This window comes from Phocoena sinus, chromosome X (genome assembly GCF_008692025.1).
Source record: "Phocoena sinus isolate mPhoSin1 chromosome X, mPhoSin1.pri, whole genome shotgun sequence".
In the NCBI taxonomy this organism is placed as follows: domain Eukaryota; kingdom Metazoa; phylum Chordata; class Mammalia; order Artiodactyla; family Phocoenidae; genus Phocoena; species Phocoena sinus.
This window is the reverse complement of record NC_045784.1, coordinates 91,934,348-91,951,071: the sequence shown is the minus strand read 5'-3', so window position 1 is coordinate 91,951,071 and position 16,724 is coordinate 91,934,348. Positions and strand designations below refer to the sequence as shown.

Genomic DNA, 16,724 nt, shown 5'->3' with positions numbered 1-16,724 from the left:
AGGCAGTTTGGTTTCTTTACAGTGAGTCCAGGAATATTTGGGCACATTTGCCTGTCCCCTGAAAGCCTAAGGCCACCAGTTAGCCAGGACCCATTGTATGGCCCACCCCAGGCAGTACCCCCCTAGTCTATATACTTAGTCAGCCTGGGTCACTTCTCCCAGAAGCCCCCCAACTATTCGGACCACAGTGAGCAGGTCATCATGTTCCTTTCCGGAGAAAAACTAAATAGTTCCCCTTCTGAGAAAGACCTTTCATTTTAACAGGGACCCTCAAGACTTCAAACCCAAGGATGACATTAATGGTGAGAATTTCCTTTATGTTGACGGTCATCAGGGTATTTTTAGTCAGGATGGATTTTTTATCTGCAACCCACCCCCACCGCATCGTTCCAGTTATATGGCTGTCACTTGCTCAGAATCAGGCTTGCTAGCCTGAAATCCCTCTTTGATGTTACTGCCAGCTGAGACTTGGCTGCCCTCCTCCTGGGCTTCATCATCCTCTACTGCTCCCCGTGGGTGCCCTGTTCCCAACTGACCCAGCCCCTCCAGCTAAAGATGGGAACTGAGCAAAGTCCCAGCATTAGTGCAGAACCAGGAGCACACACACGGGTGAATTATCCCTTTTATTGAAGAGGTCGGGCCTTGGTTCCAGGTCATTAGTGGCCACTTACTCAATTAAATTGTGTTTGTGTTGGGTTTTCCAAGTATGTTTGATTTTCACCAGTCTTCCGTGTTTTTAACTGCAGAGTTGCTCTTGTACAATGAGTGTCCCCAAATTAACATGTTAACAGGAGGCAAATTCATGAATTTCCCTGTAGTTCTTCCCTGTGGAGGCCATTAGCCAAGTTCTAATACTTATCTAAACCTTCTCTTTACTTATTAAGCACATGTTTATGGCATTGAGACTGTGTGCCAGGCACTAGTCTAGACTCTGGGGGTGCCGTGATGAATAAGATAAGCCCCTGCCCTCGAAGAGCTTGTATTCTAGTCTAGAAAGCCAATCACTGCTCACTTGAGACCATTTGCACTGTCCGCTTCCAGTGGTCATGATCTTATCTCGCTGTGCCTTCAGTCCTGCTTGAAAGACTAGGGGTCCTGCTGATTACTGACTGTGCCATTGGAGAAGCTCTCAAGACCAAAACTTTATGCAAGTTACAAGTCCTCTGTGAGGGAAGGATTGCTAAGACCTTCAAGACGCAAATTTTTTTTTTAATAACATCACTTTTTAAAATTGAAGTTAAGGACAAAAGTTGGCCACATTCAGAGATTAACAGGCCTCATCCAGATGGTTAAAGCCATCTTCTCTTTCTTGGTTAACCATCTCCTAATTTTAAGTGATTTCCACAAGTTCTCTGGAACCATCTGAAATTGTCCTTTGAGGAGATCCGCCACACCACTGCGTGGCAAAGCTTGAGCAAACACACCGCCAGACACACCTCACTGGATATCATCATCATCAAAGAGATTTTCAGAATCATTAAAAAAGTCTGCATGAACTGCCTTTTCATTGGCTGCCAAGTCCATCAGGAGCCCTGTGCTGCCCCCTGCCTCGTCCAGATCCATGTAGGGCCCGGCACCCTCGGGAAACATCTCGTCCACCTCCTGCTTCACCTCCGCCTGTCAAGACACTAAATTTTGAATGTTGATTCCATCTGAACATCAGTCCCTCAAACTATGCCCCTCCCCATAGGCAGAATCCATAACTTGTGAAATCATGGAAACAACAAACTGGAACTGGACAGGAAGTTAGAAATGCTGGACTTTGAAACAGCATTGATAGGACTGCTCGTTTGGTGAGCCATTTTGCCAACAGCATTTGAGGACCAGGGCCCTTACTCATCACGGCACATATCGCATTCACGTGGCCCTTTTTACTACCTGAAGAACTCAGCTATGCCGCCTATAGGATATCCACCATGTCTGGAAACATAGGCACATATATACATGTTGTCAAGGACATCATCAGTCTGCAAAAACTATACAATGTTATCTCCATTTCCAGACTTTGGGGAGTCCATAAACATATACACCTTGTGTGTTGTTTATGTGGGGCAGGGGGGCATCATTCCCATTTCATGAACGAGGAGCTAGCAGCATAGGGGGTTTAGAAGCCTTCTAAGCAGTTCTGGGGGCCTGGTGGTAAGGTAGAAAAGGAACTCTGGCCTTCTGACGTATTTTCTTCCCACTTGACCTAGTTCATTTAGAATGGGTGCCAGAGCTGCGTTTCTCAGGGGGCACCTACCCTGGCACCTACTCCTACACTAGAAGAGTCCCTCTCAATTCGTCTTGTCATTACTCTCTGTCTGAGGACTCAGCTCCATGGGCCAAGCCCATTATTGCAGCAGCCTATTGTTAGAGAGAAATCACCTGGTGACAAGACAGATGCCTCCGGGTTGTCTCCCAACTGTGTTCAGGCCCCACTGCCCCCAGATGTCCAAGGAGTGTCTGTGAAACTCCCTTTTCTCAACTGCTGAGCTAGTAACCGTCTATACTTGGCCTTTCCTCAGTTTCCATGTTTACTTTAGCTCTTCTGCAACTCTGTCAACAAACGCCACAGTATTATTAGTTTTAGCAAATAACAGGATGTCAGAACTGTTGACCAGGATTTGTTACTTTGCTGTTAGAGCTCTATCCTAGGACACAGGGGCCAGTGTTCCTCTTATTTTTTAAGGTGTATGAGCTTTGGCAGGAAGCCTTTCCCAGGCAGGCCCACCGAGCTCTGCTCAGTCTACAGGCCTTTAAGGCTGCTCACTGTCAAGGCTCCACCCACCAAGACCTGGGCCCTTCTGTCTTTGCTCGGTGGTACAAAGACATCTGTAAGTAGATTTTTCAAATAATCAATGCAAATACTTTGAATTTTCCGTTTTTGTGCCTTAACCCTTACAGTCTTGCAGTGGCCTTTGAAGGAAGTCTGTACTTGCTAAGGCAGCTTCGGGGCTTAACATTTATGTGGAGAAGAGCGAGGGGGTGGTATTTTAGGCTGGCACTAAGAATTTCCAGGCTTTTGACCCAAAGTATCTTTCTCTTCCAATCCCACCCCCAACACTGCGTGTCTCAAGGGGCAAGAAAAGAGGTTAAAAGGGTTACTCTATTGCTGACAGGCAACCGGGAAGTCCAGGCCTTGGGGGAAACATAGCCTTGTTTATTTAAGCCCCAAACCTAGCAGGCAGTGTAAATTAAACATAAAAATAAAATAAAATACTGAAACACAGGCCGGATGCGTACCACAGAGAGCAGTGAATTCCCTTGGGAGAGGGGAGTCAGTGAGCCGCAGGGGCGCCCTCCTTGCCCAGGAGGCACTTGCAAGCCATGGGATGGGATGCGGATGGTAGGGGCAGGGGAGCGCAAGGCTTGGCTCAGGGACGGGATGGGCACATTTGCAGAGATCCTGGCAAGTCTTTGTAGTCAGCCCCAGCAAGCTCCTGAGGGGGGAATGAGTCACAGCCCTCCAGCCAACCTCGGAATGGATCCACGTTTGACCAGGCAGGGACAGCCACAGGGCTGGAGGAGAGCTGGCTTTTGTTGAAGGGAGGTAGGGCATCTTAACTGACCAGACTGTGCTGTTGGAGAAAAATCAGCCCCTCTCCGTTCTCTCCCTCTCTCCTCTTCTCCCTTCCCGCCCTGTGATACCTGCCTCCCACGCCTCCAACCTCCCAGGCCAAGAGTTCCCACAGACAGCTGTGAAGTGTCTTAGAAGCAATCTGTTCCTCATAACAGAGAAGCCAAATTTGCCAAAGGTTGATTTATAAATCAGAGCAAGTTTGCGTTATCCTTCTAATAGCAGCTCTCATTCACGTTCTGATCAAGTTTTCAGGAGTGAGAGGGAAAGAGGTAGCCAAACATGACAGGGAAGGAGATGACTGAACAGATGTTAGGCTCAGAATATGCTGAGCCCCATCATCGTGTGTCACACAGAGTGGGTCGTGGTGGCCGTGGCACTTTGGGGAGTCTTCGGGTAGATCCTGTCTTGGCTCTCACCTGTAGGCCAGTGGTTCCCAAAAGCAGTTCCATGGACTGGGGCCAGAAGAGCTGCATCCTCATCTCCTGAAAGTACCCTTCTCAAGCCACGGATGTATTCCACTAGATTTTCTAGGGCTGGAGCCCAGGATATCCGTACTCTCCTCACCTGGACCCATTTCTTTCCCTCCACAGCCCACCAGCAAGGTGTACCTGCTGTGTGTTTAGTCATCTTCTGATGCTGATCCACCACTGACTACTGTGTTGAAAGTATTACAGAAATTTAGTTTATCCCTATTTAAGTATTTGTAGCTGATAGTGGCAGAATGTGGTACTCTCCCAGGGCTTTTGCACTGGAAGAAAAAACTTTCCTAATTCCTCAAAGTGTAAAGAATTCCATTATAACTCAAAGGTATGACTCCGAGGGTGACGTTTGTAGGCACTGCAGTAGTCCGGTCAGGCAAACAGCTTGGACTGAGAGGAATTTTTCTCAGTGCCGTTCAAATCACACTTCTCAGGTCGTCAGTCACATGTGACATCTATGCCAGGACTGGCTCTCTTTAGAGCTGTCCTCGTGAGGAGCCTATGGGGATCATTTCCTAGGCATTCACATGATTGATTGTACACAAATGGTGCTTGTTTTTATTTCTCTTTCATTTGAGTGTGTGATTGACATCTTTGAAAACTGTGGACCTGGCGGCACCAGCACTTCCTGTGCCCGGTGTACAGTGTGAAGCTTCAAGCTGGTTCCCCCTATGCCCACCTGACTTCCACTCCAAGCTTCCCCCAAGAGCCTGTCACCTATGCCCCCTGCACAGCACACAGCCAGCTCTGGATGTCAGAGAGAGCAGAGGCCACAGCTTGTGACACTCTGACTGGGTCTACAGCGTCCTGCCTTGCCACTTTGCCATGTCCTATTGCTTTACTACCCCTTTGGGGGTCACGAAGCTGGCATCAGGTGAGAGAGAGAGACAGAGATGGAATGATGCCCTCTGCGTGCCTAGCTCTGTGAATTAGACTTTGTCAAAGGCTGAACGGGTGTTTGCATAAACGTGTGTGTGTGTGTGTGCGTGCGTGCTTGTGTGCCGCCCTTTCTTCCTGATAAGGTGTGTGTATTCCTTGTCAGCAATTCTCAAACCGGGCAGGAGGCCTTCCTTAACCCCTCCCCGCAGGCCTTTGAGCTACCTGGCTCTGTTCCCATGGCTGGGGCTGGGTGGGGTGCCCCCAGGGAGAAGCTTGCCTTGTTTCTCTCCTTTCTTTCTCTTCTCCTGACTAGTGTGTCCCCTGCCCCTTCCTGCCACCGCCCCCCACCTCAGCTGGGCTGCCTTCTTTCCATCCAGAAAACCCAAGGGAGGGGGGAGGCAGCTGGAGAGCCAGAGGCCCTTTGCAATTACAGAGCCTTTCCTCACAAGTCATAGAGTCCCACAACAGAGGATCAAGGAGCTACCTCAAGTGAGCCCACGGTGAATAGCTCCGCTGTGAGTTAAACAAGGGCCTCGGGCGTACAATGTGAGAGCCTTGGGAGGCTCATAATGCTCACCCATCGTGGCCCAGGAGCCCCCGCGCCTGAAGAGGCCGGCGTTATTACCGTCGTTTTGTTCCCCAGGGAACCTGGACCACTTCAGAGGTCACCCATTCTATAGCGGGGCCCACAGGGGAGTCAGGTGCTGCACCTCAGAGCCCCTGGCCTCTTCACAGGCCCCTTGTCTGCTGGCTCAGCGTCCCCAGCAAGATTCTCCTGGTTCTCGTCTTCCAAGCATTGCCAATAGTCCCAAGTCCTTCACATACCACTCAGAGTAACCCCGGCAACTGCCAGAAAAAAAAAAAAAAAAAGGCTTGGAATTTCGGCTATTGGGACTGCTCCATAAAGCAAAAGGACTGGGGAGAGGCCCTGCCAGTGTCTCCCTGGCCCGGAGAAGCTGGTGGAGGGCTGGTGCAGACAAACAAACACGGAGAGTAGCCATGTTCTTGCTGCTTCCTTTCCCAGCCCCTGACAAGGCTGTCGAGGGCCAGGATTCCCAGAAGGTGGGCCGTGATGAGGGAGTTTATTTGCCCACGTGAAGATGCTCGCTGGTCTGGGAGGGCACTATAGAACAAGGATAAGACCACGAGGAGGTTGACAGAGGTGACCCCCTCCCCGTGCTAAACATAGACCCCCTTCTCGGAAGGAAGGGACTGGCAACTCAGAGACCCTTAAGGACCTGTGCTTTGTTCCCCTGGTTTACAAAGGAAGGGAATCAGAGTGAGGGACCCTGACACTGTTGGCCACCATGTCAGAGGAGCCTTGGGTCCCACAGAAATTCCAAGTTTTGTGGCTCCTATGTTAATCCCCATCTAGATGGGCACGGACCAAACGACAGGGTGGGGAGAAAAAAGGCGGGCCGGATTCTGAGGACTGAAGTGATGCCAGGGGTGATGGCGGTGGTGTGGCCTTCCCAAACCCCAGGCTACCCTCCTGAGCACCCCCAAGCCCTAGGCATTTTCCTGAAGTAAACATTTCACTGAGATCTAACCAGTAGGTAGACTTCAGAGTTCACCAGAGGCCCAGGATATTCTGGAAGGAAGCACAGTTGTTAACCTGCACTACCAGTTTGTTTGTTTGTTTTTAATTTCTCTGAAATGTGCCTTGTACTTTGAATCGGCATTCAATCAACTTTGAATTGAGTTGAATTGAATTGTATTGAATGATAATGGCAACTAGTGTTGGGTGGAGGAGGGGATTCCATTTACCGAGGTTAATTTGACATTCTCTTTTTTCAGGAATATCTGTTTCATACTTGTAGATGGGTAATGGGGATGGTGGAAAATGAGAAGAGAGCTTAGAAAAATGATGGACGTAAATTTTCCCAGCTGCAAGGCAAAAAGAGAAGGGAGACAAGCATAAATATTGATACAAGGTTCATGAAATTTAAGATCCACTGAGCTAAATTGCGTTAATTCCTGGATAACATTGCCAGTACTTCCAGTCTTGCTGAGATGCCAGGAGAGACTGCCTACCCCCCATAGTTAGTCACCAAAGTTGGGGTAACAAAGGTGATTTGACAAGAGCCCTTTTTGACTTCTTTGAACGAGGGTGAGTGGAGTGGAGTGCCTTGTCCAAATGGGGTTTGGTTCTGCCTGTCAGCCCTCGTGTCACTGGGAGATTGTTTGTGAAGCTCACATTGGATCCTGTCTGGGGAGGGAGCTGAAAGGCACAATTCATTGCTCCTGCCATCATTCAGTGCCAGGGTTTGGCCCAAATCAGTTGCTAGAGCCACTTTTCCAAGACAATGTCCCTCTCCACCACGATTCCTCTTGGGCTCCCTGCCGCCCACCACTGCCTTCTGCATCTGCGTGCGCATCCTCCTCCCTGTCTTCCTGCCCCCCAAAGTCGACGTTCTGGGCCCTGGCCATGCAGGGCAGTTCACGTGACCCACAGAGGACAAGGCACTTTGTCTCCGTCTTTCCTTCTTGCTCCCCTCCTTCTGGACTTTGGGGATTTTCCATGAGGCCAAAGTAAAGATTAAGTGGCAGCATCCTTCCTGTCTATAGTCTCCCACATTGGAGTGGAACCAAGGGGAAGAGAGAAGAGTGAAGCCAGCACAAATTAAATGATGGCATTTCAGCCTCCTTATTCCCCCAGCCTCTTCAGAAAAAGGGACAAGTCAGTAATTAGACGTAGACAGAGCTTCAGGCAGAAGGGGGCCGCCGTGGAGGGGTAAATGGGGAGGGTGGTTTTGCAGCCGCCCTGTCAACTGTGCTAACACTCTGGTGCTCAGCATCCTTTTTGATTTCCCTGTCCAGCTCCTAACGCAGCGTTTGCTTGGTGGCTTATCCCGCACCTCTCGCATCGTGTCTTTTCCCGCTTCTCCTGCCGCAAGACCCTGTGTTTCGCCGCCAACATTGCCGAGCCTTGGGGGTGGAACATCCCTGTAGAAAATAAGGAAGACTTGCCTATAAAGAGTTTCCTTTGGGCTGCGTGGTACACAATGCTTCGAGTGTGACAAAAAGGGAAGTGAGATGTTCCCCCTTCTCACCACCCCCTACCTACCGCACCCACCCTGAGTCTGCCTCCCACCCCTCGGCAGCGTGCTGAGATCCTGCCCACAGGTTATGAGGCCCAGACTGCCCAGTCTCCGCCTTCCTGCGCCATGGGAACCCGAAATAGGAAGGGCTCTTGTCCTAGAGAGTCTGGCTTTTGAAGTGGAACAGAACGGTGACGATGTTGAGACACTTCTTCCACTTCAAAGGGAACAAGTTGGCTTCCAGGGCCACCTGAAACGGCGGGAGTTGACCCCATCCTCCTCATGCCACCCTCCACCTAGAAAGTCACCCTGAGAGAGGGAGGGTCAGCTGTGTCTGTTTAATCACAGAATCCCATCGCTGTAGGCCTAGAACCGAGAGCCAGCAAAGGACCTGGCTCATCAGCTGGGCGCTGTGACCACGATGGCTCTGGGGCCAGCCTACCATGTAACTCACAGGATGGAAGAAAGGAAATTTGGAAACACACATGTTGGAGTTGCTATGCTGTTGAATCCTTAGGCCACTGTTTCCTGCCTGAGGCCCACCTCCAGAGACACAAGGACGCTGAGAGCCTCATAGATTAGCACTTTACTCAGAAAAGTTAGATCAGATCACAGATACCCTATACAGCACAAGCTTCCACTCACTGCAACATTTGGCTCAGCTATTCTGGGCAGAGGAATTTTCCGGTGTGCCGAAGGTTACACAGAAAGCCTTTGGGGTTCCTCCAACTTCTCCCTCTCCCCCTCCTATCTGCCCCTGTCTCCCCTACCCCTGCTGTTTGAAAATCTTTCTACAGAGACATTTAGGTTGGTGGTCTCCCTTTAGCAAAGCCTGCGATCCAGGGATCCAGCCATTATTTGCGAACTGAGAATCATAAGCCCTCAGGGTGAGCTCTTCTCACTATTGGTTGGTAAACTAGAGGTGCAGAGGGGACTGAGAGATTGGCTGAGTGTGGGCTGAACCTGGGACATCCTTTCAAAGTTGTTTTTCTGAAACGAAATCCCTGAAATTAGCTTGTTTTCTTGTTGGTTTAATTCTCCTAAAAGCTGAACACAGCAGGAATAGGGGGGAGAAAGAGTTAATTAAGGGCCCCAGTTAGGAACTGGAAATTGACTGGACTGCGATTATTATCATGAGACTCCATACCTAATTTGGGATGCTGTGTAGTCCATTCTGGGAGCCAGCTAGTTGGCTTCATAGTTTCTATTTCCTAGGCAGAGAGGGCTTTCTTTGAGGACTGCGTGGCTGCCTTTTGAAATAATGCAGGTGAGCAAAGCCCTGCTATGAAGCTCATTTGGACATTTTGTGTGTTCTTCCGGTCCCCCATGCTGCTGGAGTCCTAGGAGTACTTCCCCTGCCCCTCACCTTTTCTTCCTCTACACCACTTTCCTGGCACCTCCAACCCGTCCCCCAACTTCCTTGACTCACTCATTCAACAAACCTACTCCCTGCCCCCACTAGTAAGTGTAGTAAGAGCAAACTTGGTCTCTACTCAGGAAGACCTGAGCTGGAGTCCCAGCTCTATAATTTATCAGCTGTGCCACCGCCTTGGGCAAGGTAGCCTCTCAGACCCTCGGTTTCTTCATCTGTTAAATGATGGTGACAGCACCTACACCACAGGGTTTGTGACTTCAGCCAACACAGTGCCTGGCCCACAGCCATTGCTCAGTTAATGGTAGCTGTTATTGTCAGCGGGTCTCAAACCGAGCTTATTTCTAATTGAAGTATAATTAATGTACAATTCAAACACAGCCTTGCTAGCAAACTTCACCTGTTGTTTTTTTTTCCCCTCCCCAAACTACCTGGATTTCTATGCCTCTGTCTCCATATAAGGGAGTCCCCATTGAAGGAGCTGGTTTTTCTTCGGTCCCATGCCCTGTTTTCCTGGTGGTGTTTTTTCCCTGCCGACCCAGCTTATTTATCTCTCTTTTTTTCTTTTCATCATCTCCCTTGGAATCTTGGGGTAGGTAGCAATAGTGAGTTGAGGAAAGATTTACAAGCCAATGAAAGGTCAACTCAGACTCTTCCTGGACCAAGAAAGCTCTATGTGACACAGAGGGTAGATTAATATATCAGGGAATTCCAGTATCAGCTAAGCTCCGGATTTAAGAAAGTTTTTTTATTTTTGCTCAAATAATGTTCTTGATGACCTATAAATGTGGTATGCACTTTGTTCTGTCTACCACACGCAGCTTAGCATGAACACCTTGTTCAGGGAGTTTGTGACCTGAAGATAACATGATATCCTGAGATTGAGATTGTCTCCCAGCTAAACTGGGGTGAAGGAAATCACCATCCTGGGCTAGTGCATGCAGTAGGTTTGCTTGGGTAGATCTCTTTGTCGGTCCTTTGCAAATAGAATGGCCCTTGTGCATGTATTACCACCGGTGGGATCCAATGGGAGCTCCACGTCATAGTGAAAAATGTTGGCTGTTTGGTGGCATGACTGCACGGGCAGCCTGAAGAAAACTAAGGCCTTCAGACTGGGCTTAACTGGGGCCTTGGCCAGGGTGTCTGTGCCAGGTACCTGGTTAGGTGAAATATCCTGAAGCAAATAATAATTACCTTCTTTGCTGATAAGAGGCCCCAGTACTTTTCCAATAGCTTGATTGCACTAGGGTATTTCTTTGGACCATAGCCTGAATCACCAACTGATTCATGGGTACTGGCCCTAACTTCATCCAAACTATTGTATGTGTGGTGAAACCCAATGTTCTTCTTACGGCCCTGAGTTGGCGTAAATAATACTCCCAGTTGCATCACCTGTCCCTTGTTTGGTCTAGGTTGCTCCATCTGGCTGCAATTCTGCTTCAGACCACCAGGTGGCCTCACTTAGGAAAGAGCAGGATAAAAGGACCTCAAGCCTCTGATGGCTTTTTTTTTTTTTAAGCTTGACGCTTAAAAGAATGAAAATATATTTTGATGGTAACATGTGTAACTCTTAGTAGGCAACAATCACCTCATTTTCCCTGTGACTTGGAATCTGTTTGTCTGTGAAATACCCTGTAACCTCGTGTGTGGCTGGACCAATCACAGGGCAGGTGTTCTCCTGGGATGGTTTATATTTAGCCTTGGTTTGTAGTTTTGCTGTCATTTGCTGTTCATAGGACAGTAACAAAATCTTGTTTTTAAAAATAGGAACATGAGATCCTGGATGATGTTGAATAGGGTGTTGAGACCAAAGAGAAAAGGGCTGGCATCTTGCGGTCACTGCAGTGCCCACCCACTCCCCTACTGTCTCCTCCACACCTCCTCTGTCACCCACCTGGCCCCCAGCTGCCCCCTTGTACATGTTCCCCCACTCATCTGAGTTCCTGGACACTCATGCTCTCCTCCATACATGCACACTGGCATGTACAGATTAGCTAGTCCGTGCATGCCACAGATCTGTGCGTGTGTCAGTACACGGACAGGTACATCCGTAGGAGGAGGTGAGTGGATAGATGCTGGGGATGGGGGCAAGCCAGTGGACAAGCTGGCTGGGTGAGGGGACATGCAACTGACAAAGTCTGTGTGCAGGAGAGAGGCTGAGAAGGCAGGCGCCAGGAAGGAGTGAGGGTCCTGATGGTGAGGGCGGGTGTCCAGGGAGGGCGGCCTGTGACAGCACTGCAAAGACACGGGAGGTATGCTGGCGGACATCCGAAGAAGAGCTTTTAAAACCAGCGCCGCCCTCTACTGAACGCTTCCTACCTCCTGTAATGGCATTTGTACTTCTCATTTCTCTAAGAAATCAGTTCCCTTTGGTTTTTACCAATCTCCAGAGCCCTCTTTGGAGGTGCCAGTTGGCACAAGAAAGTGCTGTTTACAGTCCCAGACTAAGGTTCAGGGAGGGGATGTGGTTTAACTGAGCCACAAAGCCCGGTACAGGACTCATTTGCATGCCGCTGACGCCATGTGACGCAGCCGGCTCCTCCTATATAAAGAAGAAGGAGCCGAAATATCTCCGAGTCTGGGCTGGACTGGCGGCCGTGGAGTTTTTGACACACCAGGTGACACCCCTCGAGTCACTTCCCTTCAACTCTGGAACGCCCGACCGGCTTTGGGTTCGCTTGGCAGCCTTCGCCCCCCTCCTAGCCCCAGGGCCCGACGCGCAGAGCCCAGCCCCGTCCAGCGCGCCAGCAGCCAGCGGCCGCCCAGCCCGCCCAGCCCAGCCCAGCCCGCAGCCCGGCCAGAGCTCCCCGGCAGCCCGAGCCATGAATACCGAAATGTATCAGACCCCCATGGAGGTGGCGGTCTACCAGCTGCACAATTTCAACATCTCCTTCTTCTCTTCCCTGCTTGGAGGGGATGTGGTTTCCGTTAAGCTGGATAACAGGTAACCCCTGGCCACAGCTCCCAAGCCCGGGCGCCGGCGGGGGCTGGGCTGAGAGCGGGATCTCCGAGCGAGCCGTGCGCCGCCGGTCCCCGTTCCCCGCGGTGCAGCATCCTGGGAAGGGGCGGGGGTAGGGGACGCAGGGAAGGGGGGGTCACCGCCGCGCTGGGATCCGCCGTCGGAGCGTCCCTGCGGCCGCTGCACCGTAAGAACGAGCTGCTGCAGCCGGGGGCACAGGCAGAGGGGCAGTGGGCCTAGGCTGGGCAGGGGGGCTAGCTGCGCGCCGTGCGCCGCTGGGGAGCAGGCCGGAAGCTGTCGAGCCGAGGAGGAATTCCTAGCTAGCTTCGGTGCTCGGTAGGTTTGCCCGGGACCTTCTGGGCCGGCGCCGGAATGGGCTGGCGGCCGGGGACTCCCTAGGCCGCGCGCCCCCATTGTTTGCATGTCGCCGAGCAGGCCTCGCTGGCCCGTGCGCCCCTGGACCCGCGCGCTGCTCCACGCGGAGCTCTGGGCGGTGGCGGCGCAGAGCCGGTCTGGGTGGGGAGGTGCAGCTTCCTGCAGGGGCCAGAGAGGACCTAGGGACAAAGTGCCCGGAACTTCGGGCCAGCGAGGCGATAGAGAGGAAGAGCTGGGGCAGATGGAGGACTTTGTGGCCACCGCTACCAGGTACTCAGACTGGCACCAAGTGGGTAACACAATCGCTTTCCTTTTTGTCTTGGCAGTGCCTCCGGAGCCAGCGTGGTGGCCTTAGACAACAAGATCGAGCAGGCCATGGTGAGTGGCATCACTGCGTCATTCCCATCCCCAGACCTGGCTCCTGCTTATGTAACTCAGGGTGGCAGTGAGCGGGTGGGTGCAAAAGCCAAGAGCCTGAGGAAGCTGACAGCCTGCCTCCTATCCCCTTGGAGGCCTTAGGTAGAGTCCCATCAGAGTGGCACCTTTTAGGGCATTTCCAGGCCACCCTTGCTGGACCCTCTCCTTTCCTCCTCCTTCTCCTATCCCAGGGCTTTGCAGCAGCCTCTGGCTCCCTCCTGGGCCTGTGGCAGGGCAGGGAGCTCAGACCTTTGGATTTGTCTGCATCCCACAGTTGGCAGGGGCCAGAGCTCATTGGATGCCACTGCACTGCAGTGCCTCTGCAGAGCCTGGGCTGGGGTCAGGAGTTGGGAGGAAACAGGAAGCAAAGCACCCCACCCCTTCTCCCTCCTTCACCAGGTAGAGGTCGTACTCCAGCAAGCAGCCAAAATGGCTGCAGGGGATTGGGGCCTCCAGCAGTTTTAGCAAACACTTTATTGTGCCCTGGAGCCTAATGACACAGCTCCCGGCCCCCAGTGCAGTCATCTGAATTCAGAGAGGATGAAGCCATCCGGGTACCTTCCCCCAGGGCCAGTGTCCTTTCGGGCCAGGCTGCAGGACAGCTGCAGCTCAGTATGCTGGGTCCTGTGGACAGGAGGAGACTCCAGAAGAGCCCATTATATTCTCCTGGTGGAGATGGGTAAAGCAGACCAACAGTACAGGGTGCATTGCAGGTGTTCCCTGGGATCTGGGCCAGCCGCGGGACCTTATGAGGAAATGGGGATATAGCAAAGCACCGCCAACCAGCAGAAGTCTCACCCAAAAGTCTCCCAGGAGGCCAGCTTTGAAAGTCATCAGAAACTTACAGGGGGGAATTCCTATGTAGTTCAAAGCTGGGCTCCCAACTCAGGCGTGGCCCCGATCACGCAGCTCTCCTGAGCCGAGGTTTAGGTGCTTCGGAGAAAGGGGCAGGAGGACCAGGGCTGCGGGGCCAGCATTCTGAGGGGCTGCTGAGGGAAGGCTGGAGGTTGGCAGCATGAGGGACAGCGCAGGCGCCCCAATGGCCAGGAGAAGGTGCCGCAGAGGGGCCGCCGCGGCTAACGGATAGCTTTGTCGTGATCTCCGGGACAGGATCTGGTGAAGAATCATCTGATGTATGCTGTGAGAGAGGAGGTGGAGATCCTGAAGGAGCAGATCCGGGAGCTGGTGGAGAAGAACTCCCAGCTGGAGCGTGAAAACACTCTCTTGAAGACCTTGGCGAGCCCAGAGCAGCTGGAGAAGTTCCAGTCCCGTCTGAGCCCCGAGGAGCCAGCTCCCAAAACCCCAGAAGCACCCGAGGCCCCCGGTGGTTCTGCGGTGTAAGTGGCTCTGTCCTCAGGGTGGGCAGAGCCACTAAACTTGTTCTACCTAGTTCTTTCCAGTTTGTTTTTGGCTCCCCAAGCGTCATCTCACGTGGAGAACTTTACACCTAGCATAGCTGGTGCCAAGAGATGTCCCAAGGACATGGCCACCTGGGTCCACTCCAGTGACAGACCCCTGACAAAGAGCAGGTCTCTGGAGGCTGAGTTGCATGGGGCCTCGTCACCCCAAGCCAGCGAGCCTCTAATGCCACCGCGCCCTGGGGGCTCCCAGGGCCTGGGCAACTTAGCTGCAACTGGCAGAGGAGAAAGGTAGTTTGAGACAGGCCGCCAGTTTGCTCCAGAAAGTCTAAGGGGTCTGTTTTATTTCCATGGACATCTTCAACAGCTTCACCTGACAACGACTGTCCTATGAAGAAGCCAATTGTGGTTTAAGCAGAGGCAGCCTCTCTCTCCTCCCCTGCCTCGCCAAGGCAGGGCCATGGTTGGGAGAGATTGAGCCAAGTCAGCCTTCTGTTGGTTAATATGGTGTAATGCATGGCTTTGTGCACAGCCCAGTGTGGGATTACGGCTTTGGGATGACCGCTTACAAAGTTCTGTTTGGTTAGTGTTGGCATAGTTTTTCTATATAGCCATACGTGCATATATATACCAATAGGGCTAGATCTGTATCTTAGTGTAGCGATGTATACATATACACATACACCTACGTGTTGAAGGGCCTAACCAGCTTTGGGAGTATTGACTGGTCTCTTATCTCTTAAGGCTAGTTCTTTGACTGTGTCCATTTACCAGATTGATCCAGTTTGTCCTTTAGGTTAAGTAAAACTAAAGAGTAAAGGTGGGGGGGCACCCTCTGAATGCCTTGCTGCTGCAACCTTTGCCCCATCTGTCCCCTGAAGACATGTGAGGTCCTCTTTTGAATGCCAAACCCACCATTCACTGGTGCTGACTACATAGAATGGGGTTGAGAGAAGATCAGCTGCAACACCACACTGTCATTCGAAAACTTTTGTGTGTGTGTGGAAAACTTGCAAGTGAACAGAATGATTAGCTTGCCGGTGTCCTCTTGTGGACAAGGGATAGACAAGGGAATGGCTTTGACCCGACGGTGCCTGGGTGATGTGCTCAGGGAGCTTGTCTCTAGGGAGTTCTGTGGCAGTGAGAACACTTTCCACTTTCTGACATCTTATCCTGATGTTATGTCTCCAGGATTTGGACTTTGTTGTTTCAAATGTAGCTTGAAATTTCAATAAAGTTTGCTCTTTTTTTTTTTCTAAAAATAAACCTGGTGTCTTACTGAGTTTAAAATGGAGTGGGTGGTAGGGGCCCCAGGGGCACTGGTTTTCTGACTCGCTGTCCGTTCACGGGCACCCCCTGACTGGCAGGCCTGTGCTACAGCCATGATCTTGTGTAACTGTCACAACACCCCCATTGTACGGGTGAAGAGGCTGAGGCTCAGCCCGTTTAAGTGACTTGCACAAAGTCACACAGCTATTATGGCAAGTTGGGACCCAATCTTCCATCCATCCCTCTGTCCTGCTCCTGCTTTCATATAACAGCTTCGGAGTGAGTGACGAGGTGACTACTAACACAACTTCAGCTCGAGGGGGTGATTCGGGAGGAAGGATACCCCAAGAAGGTCCAAAAGAAAAGGACAGGGGGTCCATGTGAGGGAGCATGAAGTGAGGAACTGAATAAATGTGAGTGGGCCCCTTCCCTCTTTTGAAACATCATCCAGATTACTTGGTGCATTCTCTTTAATACCAATCCACAGGAGACCCCTGACATGGGCAGAGGAGCTAAGAGGGCCTTAGTGAGGAAAGGACACAATGTATGCGGTGGCCCAAACCCCATCCCTCTCCCCCAAGGAAAGATGCTCTCAAGCCCTGCTGCCCCACTTGTCACTGCTGAAAGTTCACTCACAAAACCCACCAGCCTCGTGGGCACGGCCAAGTCTAACGATCCCAACTCCACTTCCCTCTTCTGCCTCTCTTTGAAGGTCATCCTCACCCATCACCCTTTCCCTGGCCCCATGTCTCTGGCATCTGGCATCCTGCCATTTCTGATTCTGGGCATTCATTGTCTCCTCCACCACGCCCTAACCTGGAGCCACTGAGCTGTGTTCTAAGCCCCCTGGTTTCCCAGGGGAGGCTATCACCCCAAATGTGAGTGACTCCATTCAATCTCAGCTTCCTATAACATATGCACCTCCCGCTTTGTCACTTGAAATTTAAAAGAACTCCTTGATTTTCCTGAGCCATAAACCTCAAGGACCAAGAGGTGTTGGCTCCCTTTCTTGC

General features: G+C 51.5%; 2 protein-coding genes across 5 annotated transcripts in view; one reads left to right on the top strand and one right to left on the bottom strand.

Annotated features, from left to right (window-relative positions):
- Positions 1-15,708, top strand: part of TSC22D3 (TSC22 domain family member 3) — a 58,268-nt gene extending 42,560 nt beyond the window's left edge. For 2 of the 4 annotated variants that reach the window (XM_032619274.1, XM_032619273.1), the window contains exons 3-4: positions 12,994-13,045; positions 14,195-15,708. In XM_032619274.1, coding sequence (XP_032475165.1) covers positions 12,994-13,045; positions 14,195-14,425 — 283 coding nt within the window. In that variant the 3' untranslated portion in view covers positions 14,426-15,708. Of the gene's footprint in view, positions 1-11,890; positions 12,278-12,435; positions 12,629-12,993; positions 13,046-14,194 lie in introns of those variants that run through there. The other 2 variants (XM_032619275.1, XM_032619276.1) reach the window with 2 other exon arrangements.
- Positions 1,438-4,041, bottom strand: LOC116747731 (COP9 signalosome complex subunit 9-like). The gene is made up of 2 exons (XM_032620256.1): positions 3,979-4,041; positions 1,438-1,617 (listed from the first exon to the last, which is right to left on the bottom strand). Exons 1-2 carry the CDS (start codon positions 4,039-4,041, stop codon positions 1,438-1,440), a joined length of 243 nt encoding a protein of 80 aa, XP_032476147.1.
- Positions 15,709-16,724: the final 1,016 nt, after the last annotated feature.

Bases quoted from the DNA above. Each gene is read 5' to 3' on its own strand.
- LOC116747731 (XM_032620256.1), bottom strand. From the start codon at position 4,041: ATGAGGATGCAGCTCTTCTGGCCCCAGTCCATGGAACTGCTTTTGGGA. The intron at 1,618-3,978 runs GTGAGAGCCAAG...GTGTCTTGACAG, and splicing joins TGGGAACCACTGGCCTACAG to GCGGAGGTGAAGCAGGAGGT.